We start from the raw sequence: 13,759 nt of genomic DNA, 5'->3' as shown, positions 1-13,759 counted from the left end.
TCCGAAAAATATGCACTGCTACACATGACACCCCAACACACGGTGACTTCGATTAGGACGAGCATGTAAGTGACTACGAAGTGAAAAGACGGAAGCATACCTTATACTTTGTTGCAGGTTACATAGTGCTACAGTAAAACCAGTACGCCAATGAAAACAAGACGTTCTGATATTCCTGCACAGAGTAGCCCAAGTTAAATAGCTTCGGGTTCATTGTGACAGATGTCGGACCTTTGTCGTAAGTATCACGCACAGGTGGACAGACACTCAGGCTTTGCAACGCTCGATCCCAACAAGTCGTTAGCCCTTGCCTCAATAGCAGTTCTGATGCAGCATCGATATCCTCAAAAGTATCAATCGTATCGACATGGAACTGTCGCACGACTCATATTTGCAGGGCACCCATGTCCTCACTGAGATTTTTCAGTAAAAATATGAGTAAGTTTATCACTGACAAACAATCAAAAGCATTAAATAATAATCATATTAATCGATAAATTAAATAATAATAGCCCTGGTAAATGAGAGAATGTTTGGCATGATCTTCGTCACGATCTGCTAATTTGGAACGCTTCTCTCCATGTATGACGTCAGAACGAGACTGCACTCTATAAATTAAAGTTTTTTTTTTTTTCTTGTGTACTTGACCTCCTTTATACTTACGCATGCCTATCACAGAATGAACAAATTGGTCCTGAAGGCCGCGGACGCGATACATCACTACAGAAGGCACAACACAATGTTGAACATATCAGCGTAAACACGTGGATGACGCCCATTTGGAGTCCTTCCAAAGTACTCATAACGAGAGTAAAAAAGTTGCTCATCGTGTGACGAGGACCTCTTAAGGGAGAGTCCAAACAACAAGGCCGGAAGCGATGCGAACGCATGTCCTCGTTTTGGTGGCATACATCGCACCAGCTATAAATGGTAAGCACCTTTTCAGTGTAAAAGATTACGGCGCAGGAGAAATTGATCGTTTTGCATAGCACGTGCACGTCAACATCTTATTGCTCTTCAACTGATAAGAAAGCTTGCATAATCCTTCATGTAGGGGGTTAGCAAAGATAATAGAGATTTTCGCTACTGGGTACGCAAGGAAAAAGGGAGTGCTGTTGTGACTCGGGTGTGTTGATGTCGCCGTGGTAGCCCACAGCGTATACCCCATTCGGCCACTGCCGGTGATGCCTCGAAATTAACTGGAGAAGGCACATCTACCAAAAATTTAGTGAGACAGCGCAGGCTATTCTTCGAAATTGCAAAAATGCGTCTGAATAAATATGATGGGAATTGCTGTTCTGAGGCTGGAACGCATTAATTTGTTTCGTGCGTCAAAATAAATATTGTAACAATGTTTCTACCGCTATACGAGACTATGCAGACGACCCGCGCACATGCAAGGCTTAGCAGGCTGCATAGGCCATTGGACACGTTATGCTCTCAACATCTTTATTCGTTCCTTCTTTTACTTTTACGATTGTTCCGCAAAGAATTGATATGTGTCCGAATTTAGAGCGTTATACGTCCTCCTAAACACCCTTTTAATTCGTTTTATCTTGATTACAATCCCGTAAGTTATCTTTGGTTTACGAAGTCAATCGATTCACGGTGTTGCCTGCATAATGGCTGCTGCATCAATGTGCTCAGTACACAGTAAAACTTTTTACACCCTTAAGGGTGTTTTTTGAACTTTCCCATGGCGAACACCTTTAAGGGTGTTCCTGAACACCCTTCGAAAGGGTGTTAATGTGGACACCCTTTCAAAAAGGGTGTTATTTCGGAAAAACACCCTTTCAGTATGGAATAATAATAGATGATAGCCTAGTGCGTTACGCTGCATTTCGACCACCTGATGTTCTTTGACATGCATAGCCCATATCCGACACCGATGCTGGAAGAAATTTTACCTCGTGTCATACCCGGATCGAACCAGCGACCCTGAGAACGGCAAGCCAACACGTTACCGACTGAGCTACCGACGCTCGTGCGGGCGGTCCTGATTATAGGATACTCCTTCTACGGGTGAATTAGTACGAAATTTGCATGGAACAAGCATATAAGACAGTCAGCGCAGGTAAACTGGCATCGATAACGGAACCCTGATTTTTGGGGGACGCATCACGTCACAAAACTCTCAGAGTCCACATATACTACATGACGGCAGCCTTAGCTATGAATATGTTCAAAAGCCTCAATCCTTTCCCTCCTCTTGTGTTTTTCCTTTTTTTTTAGAACAAACTTATATTTCCCCCCTCAATCCCATTCCCGGTATCGAAATGCGGGTTGTAACAAACATGGGAATTCGGACATCCGCAGACAGTAACACAGTCATAAGGTGTTTTTAGGGTGTTACAAGGGTGTGTTTCTAATGTACACCCATTTTACACCCATGAAACACCCTTGTAGCTTGACAAGGGTGTAGCGAAGGGTGTAACTGAAAAACGTGGGGTGTTATCCGCAAATTACACCCCTTCTACACCCTAAAGGGTGCAAAAAGATTTACTGTGTAGGACAGGATACATCGCTGAAACGGTGCTTTCTTCATTACACATATTGTGATCGCTTTCGCACTCGACTTTTTGCAATGCATCGTTATCTAGAACGCGCGATTAGCGTACAATTCGCCTCTCTAACTGGCTGCTCGCCATCTAGCGGACCCCAGCAGGAGCACTCAATGAATGATACGAACAGCAGACGACAGGTATGTTTCGCGCTGACCCTAAACTGCCGCAACTTCCCTTCGTGTGCGAGTGGAGATTACAGAACTCGAACAGCAACAGCACTGCTCTTCTCCGCAGTACTTTTGCACTGCGGAGAAGAATCTCATTGGTAGAAGAAGAAGAAGAATATATATAATGTCGAGAAGGACAAGAGGCAAAAGATATTATCGCAGGAGCAGCGTGAACGAAAACAACGAAGACGGCAGGAAAAGGCGCGCGAGTTATGTTCTTTGTGCAATTTTTGGAGCGTATCTCGTGGAAGAAGGTTGATTTATTAGAGAGTTTTAGTATATCGTACGCTATCGCCTTTGCGTACGCAAGGGACAGCGTTGGTGGTCCTGCGCACTGCGCGAAGCTCTATGTTATGGGCGTGCGCAGAACTACCAACGCTATCCTTTACGTACGCAAAGGCGACAGCGTACGATGTACAAAACTCTCTATTCATCGGCAATCACTCTCTTCTCCGCCATCTTGAAGACGACGCGAGCTCCTCTACAGGTAGTAGGAGAGGTGAATACTAGGAAAGTACTCATCAGACGCTACCTCTAGGTTTGACGCTTGTGATGCTGTAGTCAGTACTTGAGCACGTGTCACTTAACCTTGCCTTTTTTTTATATATAAACGTATCACCACCAATGTGTCACTCGACGTGCGATGCCGTCACTTGGCATTACTGCACATAACTGCGAGAACTCTGTAAATGTGCCGGAATGCCTTCACACCGGGGGGAAGGGGGGGGGGGGTTCTATAGTTTGAATTTTGTTTATTATCCCTCATTCTTTTTCCCAATGCATCGTAAACCCAAACGGAGTGGGTACGAGCTGCAGCTAAAACTGCTTCCCCACATGTGACTGTGGGAATGAACACGTGTAGAGGACGCGTCGTTTATCAGTGTCTATTTTGGTGCAGCTGTCGCCGAGCAATTAATATTAGGTTAACCTTGACCTATATACTGAAGACAAATTTCATACAGCAACCAGTTACAAAGTACGGTACGCTGAGTAGTCAACACCACAAAGGTCGGCACAAATCATCCTGTGGGGCGGCACTCACTCTTCGCAACGGGATCTCTTCACAGTTTCTTGTTTCTAAACAGTCGGAACTGTTACTGCTGTGCAGAAAAAGGAAATTACTCTCGATGCGATAATTCCTATTTCTTTTTCATGGAAGCCATTTTCGGGAGTTTGGATTCAGAGTACGATATCTGCTACCTGCGCAAAAAGAAAGGCTCTTGCAAAGAGTGGACAAGTCGGTACTACTACAACCCGCACAACGGAAGATGCGAGACCTTCTGGTACAGCGGTTGCCATGGAAACGAAAACAACTTCGTCGCGTACCGCGAATGTCAACGGAGATGCATACCACGTGAGTACGGGGGTATACTGCAACATAATCCTCAAGCAATCCTAATCAGAAGTAAAGCGTAGCATGGATATACTCTGTCCCATTTTGTAGCTGCTTACTCTGTTCTTTTTGTTGAATGGCTCAGTGGCCGCGTTTACATGAACTCGACAGAGCGGGTAGAGTTCACTGTCGAGTCGAGTTGAACACGATCCGACGCTGTGTACATGAAGTCGCTCCAACGGGATGCGATCCCTGCGAAGCCCCGCGTCGAGTCGGATCCGTGCAAGCGAAGCGAGTACCCAACTCGACCCAACCGCGTTTACATGCACCTGCATGTCGAGTCGAGCGAGTCACCGCTGTCGGGTTGCCTCGACGGTGCGGTAGAGTCTACAGTCGACAAACAAGTCGACCCGACAGCGTTTACTTGAGCCAGTTGACTCGACAGCTCAACTCGACCCGCTCCTGTCAAGTTTATGTAAACGCGGCATGTGTGTGATTATAACAGATTTCAGAACGTCAACAGAACGTCAGATTATTCATTCAGTTTAATCGCTGCTGCCTGGGAATGGCATTCAGTTTGTCGTGTGACAGGCAGCGGCATAAGTAACGGAAAATGACATACCCGCTACTTCACTCAAAAGTAGCGCAATACTAGTGTGATTACAAGACAATGCAATGGCATACCGCAACCAAATAAAAGTATCGCAAATACTTTTCCTCTGTTGTTCCAGTGCTTACTCTCGACTTTCAAGCATGTTGTTGTCCGATATATCTAGCGATGGCTGGTTAGTTAAATTCCTCCAATTAGTCAACATGGACAATAAAGTCGCTACACCACAAGTTGCAGCCGAGACAATTTATGTCGTTTCCGACATTAACATTGCGCAGGTTTGGAATAGGGTACCCATGCGCTTTGCGACCCACTGCCATCGGCACTGCGCATGCTCAGAACCCAAAGTGTGGTATGCACAATGCGAAGCGACGACTCCTTATTTCTTTTGGTCCCCAAAGCGCAAGAGTACCCCATTCCTAAACTGTCCCTTGTGTGCATTTACGTCACCGTCTGCAATAATTTTTCAAGAATGTTATTCTGCGACAACAGCTTTCTGTTCGAAATATCCACAATTTTCATACTCTTCCCTGTACTTACTGCCACCGGGCTCAATTTCCTTACGTCGACCTCTGCTAAATACAGGGTACGTCACGTAAGATTTTTAACGGAATTTTCTGAAGCTCGCGATTTATTTTACTTTGGGAAAAGTCGTTGAATATCTATTCCCGGTGGGGCCTACTCAAAGGTGGTGGTGTATCATAATTAGTGCAGCCGTTAATTAACTTTCATAATTCATCTTCATAATTGGTGAAAATAGGTTGACCCCGTAATTCCAAAGTTGTAGAGCACAACCCTCACAAGTCTAGTCCGCTAGACTTTTCTAATAAAAATATGGAGAAGAACACAATTTTCGAGCGTTCCGCACACGTACAGCATTCTGCACACGGCCGCACGATTTGCGACCGCTTTCTTCTCTCCCCGTCTCGGTGCCGAGAAGCAGACGCTCCGCTGGCTCCGCTCCGAATGCGCGGAGGAGGGTTAACGTGAGGATGAGGAGGAGGCTTCTCGATAAACACCCCCAAGCACGAATGGGATAGCCCACAACACTATGTCCCTATAGTTCTGCTTTGCTCCGATAGGGTGGCTCTCCAGATGCTCCGCGCTAGCCGTCGTAGCATTAAAGTTAACGTTGCAGAGAGGTGTACGACACGGGTTTCACCTAACCACAAACTAACAAAGGTCGCTTTGTTTTGTGTTGCTCCAACGCTTCCGCGCTGCTAAGCCTAAATGTCGCTAAAATGTACACTTCATTCGCTAAAACGATTTCGACGGATATCGAAATCACGCGAAGGTGACACGTCGCTCAGTGATATCCTATTTGGAAACACGGCCATTCTCGTACCTCACAGATGTAACCTTTGATATTGCAGTTTGACGTCTTGGTAGTGCGGATTTTGATATCTGGGATTTTGAACGCTGGGATATCGTGGCATACCCTGGTACCGAATGCAAAACCTTCGTAACGGCGAAAAAGAACAGGTAGAACGCGGAAATACGCATAATTAATGCGAGCTAAAAGGGCAGCCCTAAAGTTCTGAATAACAGAGAATGGCGAAGTCTGGTTGGTAATGTTCAAGTATACTGGGTTGTACTCGTATAGGCTGGGACAAAAAGTTTACGGAACGCGCGTGCGACTTACTTTTTTTTTCGGTTGCTTCACCCTTTCGGCTGCCGGAAACGGGTGAGTTCACTGTTTCGGAGGGGTGGAAGGGTGCGCTGTTAGCAATACACAGTGGTATAGTTCCTGTGTCGCTTGAGTGCCTAGGAAATGGTGACAGCTACCGATGTGTGTCGCTAACAGCGCACCTTTCCACCCCTGCGAAAGAGTGAACTCATCCGCTTCCAGTTCGTACGTTACGTTATGCGAATCCTTGAATCTCACTAATCCGCTTCCGGCGGCCGTAGAGTGCCGCATGTTTCCGCCGCTCGCATGTTCCGTAAAGTTTTTTCCCAACCAGTACGTAGGGTTGGTCCCTATAACTATGGCGCTAATGTAACTGTCGGAAGGGTACACATTTTATCAAGCATCAACACGTAAAGAAACGTTAGTACACGGAAGATATAATAGGGCTTCCAGAAGATTGTCCTGATATGCTCGGTGCTCGTGTTCTTGTTTTCTGCTCCGTGTCGTGTGCTGGCATTATGAATCAAATTTTTATTTCCTCCAGGTGGGTATACTGAAGAAATTGACAAGTATGGACCAAACCTGTACGTCCAAGAAACAGGTAGTCCATCGTGCCGCTAATTATCCATATTTCATTCAGTCATACATTGTCGCGATGCAGCACGTTCTGCACGGATTGATTAATGCATTAGTTGATTAACTCAATTGATTAATGTATATTGGTAGGTTATATTTATAACGCCGATAAGGTCGTTTTATGATTAATATCACACCCTCTCTTGTCTCTCACCCGTAAAAGAAAGGATCCCAATAAACGCAGCCTGCATGAAGCCGAAGCACTCGGGACACTGTCACCGATCTCTTAAGCGTTTCTTCTACAACGGGACTACCAAACAGTGCGAAGAATTTACTTACACTGGATGCGGGGGAACCTCGAATAACTTCCCAAACTTCGATGAGTGCAAGTTGATGTGTTACACAGGTAAGCACAGTACATCCTTTCACACAGAATGAATTGTACACACAGACATATCACCCCAAACCATAGCACGGAGGACGCGGTAGTACAGAGAACTAAGACAAAACTGAAGGTTTGACGCTTGTGACCTCGCGGTAGACGCTGCGCATCCTGTTATCAGCATATCTTGTCAGCGACGGCGTTCCGCTCAGGCGGCCCCCCGTTATCCTAGTTCGGTGGGATTCTGATATGTTATCGCAATTTTCCTATATTTATTCCTCGGTTCTTGTGTGTCGTCAGTCTCGTGTGTGTGTGTGTGTGTGGGGGGGTATTATAAGACAGATACAACTACGTTTCGGGAATGAATATTATAATACGTAATACAAGAGTATTACAGTAACAGTGTTATAATACAAAGTATTATCAATACTGCCCACCCCTGCTGTGAATACAATAACCTCGAGATGAATATCCGGCGCAAGGTTGTATATTCGGAATTGAAATCAATGCAGGTGTGCATTTACGGCGTTACGTCTGACGGTGACTGTAGAAGCTCAGCACCTCCTTATTTTGAGTCTTGATGGTTCATTTCGTCGCTCATTTCTATATTTCCCTGCTTTCCTTTTCAGGTCCGAGAGCATTAAAAGATCCGTGCCCACTTCCACGAAAGCGTGGACCGTGTTCCATGTGGCGGACGAGATATTCTTACAACGCGGAAAATAAAACGTGCAGTAGATTCTTGTACGGCGGGTGCCTCGGTAACCGGAATAACTTTCGCACTGCCGAAGCTTGCGAAGCAAAATGCGGTCAAGGTATGATAGAGCTCCTCTTTCCTCCCTTGTAGTCTCCAGCGCCAATTGCGTAGCAGAAGTGATCAATGATGACATGTTTCCTCGATGAGGAAAGTGTGCTCCCGCCAAGGTAGCCAGTGTAGGTATAAGGAGTACCCCCCCTTTTGACAGTTTAAACCTCGATTGATGAAGAAAGCCCGATAAACAACAGGGAACATACCGGAGCATGGAGTGCTCCCCATCTGCACCCGAACGATTCACTCTTCGAGTACGGAGGAAAGCACCATCCCATACTGTCGGGGGCATGCCACAGCTAAGACAAGCTGTTCAGAAACGCTGCTGCGCAACCCTAGTTTGAAACTTTTCTTGTGTTCCCTCTGGACAGTACCTCTCTCCCCTTATAGGAAGTACACTGCGCGGTTTGTAAACAGCATTTGTAGGACGCATACGCTTGCATAACAGACATGAGAACCGGAAGCTTCGAAGGGATATTCTAGGTGGCAATGGTCTCCTCTCTTTCGTACACTGCCCCGTAAGGAACATGTCAGTTAATGGTCCCAAGATGTCCAAGGAGGGTAGCAGGAAGCATTACTGCTATGGTTGTGAAACTGCTACTGTGAGCTGCAACCAATAGTCCAAGTGACGATAGGCTAACGAGCCACATGGTCAGATTTCCTTCAGGTCGCTTCAGATTTCCGCCTCTTCGTTACTGAAATTTCTTGTCGTATGGATATTCGACGCCACTTACACCTCTTATACCATGCCCTTAAACAGGCCCAAAGAAAATCGATGTGTGTGTGCTACCACCGACGCCTGGGGACTGCAAAGACTGGAAGCTTCGATACGCCTTCAACCGGCAGTACGGAGAATGTCAAGTTTTTCTCTACGGCGGCTGTCATGGCAATGACAACAACTTCGAAACTGAAGAGGAGTGCAACAAGGCTTGTCCCAGACGTAAGTGGCTATTTCGTTGTCTCAGCGTCCGCTTTCACCATATGTAGCTTTGTATCGCAAGCAAACAAGAAAGAAAAACCCCGAAAGTATCGCAATACGGAGCAACACATGTACTGTCAGAAAAATGCTGGAAGATACTGGGGACCAAAGACTTAGGAAAGAACCTTCGGCATAGCTGAGCGTCCAATAAAAACTGAAACAAATTTGCGGTGTTTGAGCTGCTGGGCATGAGTATTGACTTTTAACGTTGACATCGCTTAACATTTGTCGTAGGGGAACCAGAACAGAGCGAGGTGTGCATTCTTCCTCTTAAAAGGGGACCGTGCTCTTCATCTGTGACTCGCTTCTACTACAACGTCACGACAGAGGATTGCAACATATTCCTCTACGGTGGATGCATGGGCAATGCCAACAACTTTGAGACGTACAACCAATGTAAAGAAGCCTGTCGGCCAAAGTAAGAAGCCATACCACTACTTTACTTCGAATATATCTGACATTGTAACGCTAGTGGTGTAATGCAGGAATGTGTGAGAACTCTGTATTGTGCCTCATTATATTATAGAATAGGAACATGGTTTCGAGACGATACAGAAGGGTTTTGAATGATATTGGGATTTCTCCAGCTGTAATAGCCAGGGGACAGGAATACCAGTGTTAGCAGAGGGAATTCGTAGGTTTCGATGAAACGAATGTATGGCTGGGACAAAAGTCAGCACAGGCGTCCTGAAGTATCGAGGACACGTGTGGCTGCCCTGCTCCTTGGTCTTCTTCCTTCCGACCATAGAGATAATATAGTCCGACCTCTGTGCCTGACGACGACGACGACGACGACGGTCACAATGACGGCGCTGACGATATAGCTATGAAAGGAGACTCCACACTAGCAACGTGTTGAGGTAACAGTGCGACATCAATCCGTACCGTAAAATATTCCCGTGCATACAATTCCTCATCCCCAAGTGGCACAGATAATTAGGAAAGGAATATCTTCCGTCGAGCGATTAGGCGCTCGTTCATGGAAAAGCAGTCCAGCAACATTGGGCTTCACCTCACCGGTACTCCTTGTGTACCGCTTTCGGCAGGTTTTGCTTATACCGGCGACGAATATTTTAGAACGAAATCGAAGATGTAGATGACTGATCATTCATCTGTCATGAAGAAGTTACAAAGCGCGTGCCCAAAAAAAAGCCGACGGCGCACAAGAGACTGCCGGTGAAGTCACTCGCGGTATACAGCAGATCGGAGAGGGAACATTAAGAAGTTTCGGTTTCGTTTTGAGCTTCCCAGCTCTTTTGGCAACTATCGAGACCCCGACTGCCAAATCAACTTTTTTTCTCATTTCAGAAGGCTGCATCAAACTTATTTACACAGCCGTTGTAATAGTTTGAGATTGTCCAGGTTGCTGTGGTAACGATGAGTGGTGGAAAATGTCATTAACTCGAAAATTTCTGTTGTAAAAAAGTTCGAACTAGTAAGAGATTTTCAAGCAACAATAGCTCCAGCAGCGAACTTGTCGCCTCTGCGTGAAGACTCTTGGAAACCTCTCGCCACTCATGAGGTGTAGGATCAATGTCATAGAGTCAGATACTAAAACAGTGGGGTACGTGGCATGCCTTACCGTTGACAGTCAGTATTACTTACTTCGATGTATTAATCCTTTCTCCCAGGTCTCTGGTAAATGCAATGCATATATCGGTTGTATCCACAAGTGTGCAACTGCAGTGTCTTAATGCCATCGGATAGAGCATATGGAACGACGGCTCTTAGTATATGGTCAATATCGAACTTCTCGTTCAAATGAGAAATGCACAGCTGTACACGTGTGGTTGAGGTCATCGTGCTCGCCATATTAGCACATCAACTCGCACATATTCTTAACAGATATAATAATTACCCTTCTTGTCAAATTCACTGAACTTTTTATGACAAGATAAAAGTTCTCAGCTAGTAGCTGCACGTCGGTAGATACGTTCTCGGGATTGCTGAATCACCGAAACCCTCTGGGTTTGTGCCGGCTGCAACCACTCTTCGGAATAATAACTGTACAGCATGAGTTCACGGCAATGCGGGTGTAACTAAAAAAAAACGAGATATACAGCTGGAGGATGTACTGCAAAACACAACGTATATTGTGGGGGTTCTGCTGACACTTTGACATACAGTATAACGGTCATCACGTCACGTACGTATTATATTGCACGCAAGGGCATCGAGGAAAAAATAATTGTTTTTTCGCGTACAGTACTTGGCGAGATATGCATACTCGAATCCATGCACCTGTCAAGCTCTGGCGTCAGAGGGGAGAAGGCCATTCTTATTGGCAGTCAAAGGCAGGTGACCTCTCCCGCGCTGGCGTACTATCGAAGACGACGGTTGTGACGTCAGAGTAGGAGGAGATTCGGGAACTCTAGGAAGCTATAGGGACTGTGCGACAGACAGGTGGCGCCGCGATGCGGCCTCCGGAGAAAGTACCCTGCGTGATAGCCGCCGGGTAGCCAGCTTTGTTTACATGTGAACTGCGGGCATCTTTTTTTTTTTCTTTTTTCCACAGCATCGCTAACTGTGCCAGCACCTAAAAGAACTCTTCATTAGGGACCAGATGCTTCATTTCTCGTGATTTCTACGCTCCCAATACCACCGAGGTCACTAGACTCGCAGCGAATAGCGTTTGTGACGCGCGTTCGGCCATTGCATGAGGTGTGCCCAACAAGAGCGAATGTATTCTATTTCTTTTGTTCTAGTTTCAATGAAACTGAATGAGGACATGCAAAATGATCAATGATTTACAGTTGCCACGTTCTTGACGGTGAAACGCAGCTGGATACTGTATCACCGTCAAATGCACCGACCAAACGGCAACCTATTCCGAGATAATGATTGAGGTGTTTCATCGGCAGTGCCCAGAGCCGATATTGCTCAAGGTATGACGAGTCTCACAGTGAGAACAGAAGTTCTACGTTGTCCAAAAGGTTTATTATTTACGCACCGACCATTTCACAGCTGTCGTCCCGCAAGTCTACGGCGGTAGCCGAGGTAAAAACCCATATATTTTCTTCTTTGAGGTTCTCTTTAGCGTTATTGTATCTGAAGATACTCGAAAAACTGCAGTACACGTTCAGGCAATAAGTTGTGACCCCACGTGTTTATTTTTGTGGATAAAACGGACGCACGACGTAAATTTCAGTGACGAAGCTATGTGTGTGCAAAGACGACGAAAGGAATACAAGACTCAGATGTATTATGATGCCAAAAACATGATATTACAAATGGCTGGAGTCAAAGGAATACACGTATATAGCCTTCGCTAGCAAGCCAGGACCTTGTGGGGAGTCAAATAACCATCCTCTCGACGTATCACTTACAGGTGTTTTCACCGGACAGACGCGAGTGGCTGTTCTCCTTCCGTACTGTTAGATGCACTATAAATGCGGTGGTTGCTTCTGTGCAGTTTGTCTCCATTCTCTTCGTTCGCACCCCAGAAATGTTCCACATTATTTGCACTTCGAAAATTAGCCCTTCTCTTACGGCGGTCGCCACGCAAGCTACGGTTCCACTCGAGAATGGATAGAACGGGCGGCGTGGTATCACGTCGGATACGTCCAAGACCGCCACTGGCGGCGCTGTCGCGACGAAGCAGCGCGCCCCCTTTAGGTGTCGCACGGTCCCTATTTTCTACGCGTGTGTTACTGAGTGGGTCCACATCGAAGCATAATATAATATGACCGGTCGCGGTGTAATTTTCGTTCGCAATGATATGGCACAACATGCGTGCAAAGTGTCACAGCTATTCCTTCTATTCCCGCTGGCTGCAGAAGGTGCGGTGCACGTGACACTAACATATATCGTTTCTCCCGTTTTCTCTGCATCAGGTATGGGAACGCGCAGACTGCTGAAAAAATCTGGTTTACCGCACATGGACAATAAAGGCCGATGGATATTTGAACCTGCTCACCGAGAACAATGCACTTAAGACGAAGTTTGTGAGTGGCGCCATCCTCAGGGACGTACATGCTACAAAACGGAGGAACTTACAGTGCTCGCATCAACGGCGAGGCTCGTGCAAGAGTTCACACTACGATTAAACATATACAAAAGATTCAGCATGGAATGATGGCAGTATAGTTTTCTTATTTTCTTTCTGTTTTCCTTCTTCTTTCTTTTCTTTTTTTTTTTCCAAACCAGTCCAATCCAGTGTACTTTTCCCGAGAGCTTTGGACGTTAATTTTTCATTAAAGAGAGAGAGAGAGAGAGAGAAGTAGCTGGGCTCATGGAGCTCTGTGACACGCAGGGTACCGCTGTGCAGCTCCACTAATTTCAGTAGAAGTTGGAAACCTCTCTTTTTGTTCTAGTTGATGATATGTGGTGTAAGGGAGAAAAGCGGGGTAGGCTACGCATCGACCAGGGAGAAAACAGAAGGGAAAACGAGAATATAGAAGAAGTGGTTGGTGGATTGGGAGAGTGTTCTCTGGTTAGAGGGACATGCTGTGTACATTGCACTCATACGCTGATGAGTAGGGGCAGTAGCTTGTTTATGGGAGCCCTGGTACCGTTAAGTATCAAGTATGACGTGCAGATCTCTCTCCACATTACCTCCAGCAAAGAGGTATGCGCTTGCACTTTACTCCTCACTCGTCGTCGCTCAAGTAGAGCCGTTGTTGTTTGTTTCTGCTATGCGTTACAATATATTCCATTCAGAGTTAAGCGCATATGCGCGGTTAGTTATTTTTCCTCCCAGACCATTATAGTATGTCA

The 13,759-nt window shown here is 46.0% G+C and overlaps 1 protein-coding gene across 2 annotated transcripts; it reads left to right on the top strand.

Moving 5' to 3' along the window:
- The first annotated feature begins 68 nt into the window (after nucleotides 1–68).
- Nucleotides 69–13,105, top strand: LOC135397063 (actinia tenebrosa protease inhibitors-like). Of its 2 annotated transcripts, none has more exons than XM_064628396.1 (8): nucleotides 69–930; nucleotides 3,891–4,085; nucleotides 6,846–6,902; nucleotides 7,101–7,283; nucleotides 7,889–8,071; nucleotides 8,825–9,004; nucleotides 9,278–9,461; nucleotides 12,877–13,105. In XM_064628396.1, the coding sequence occupies exons 1-8, from the start codon at nucleotides 879–881 to the stop codon at nucleotides 12,929–12,931; spliced, it is 1,089 nt and encodes a 362-aa protein (XP_064484466.1). In that variant the 5' UTR covers nucleotides 69–878; the 3' UTR covers nucleotides 12,932–13,105. The 2 variants fall into 2 exon arrangements, with proteins under 2 accessions (XP_064484466.1, XP_064484465.1); XM_064628395.1 differs by lacking the exon at nucleotides 69–930 and adding an exon at nucleotides 2,507–3,218.
- The last annotated feature ends 654 nt before the right edge of the window (nucleotides 13,106–13,759 follow it).

Source organism: Ornithodoros turicata, chromosome 6 (genome assembly GCF_037126465.1).
Source record: "Ornithodoros turicata isolate Travis chromosome 6, ASM3712646v1, whole genome shotgun sequence".
NCBI classification, from domain to species: Eukaryota; Metazoa; Arthropoda; class Arachnida; order Ixodida; family Argasidae; genus Ornithodoros; species Ornithodoros turicata.
This window is presented reverse-complemented; position numbering and strand designations above follow the sequence as displayed.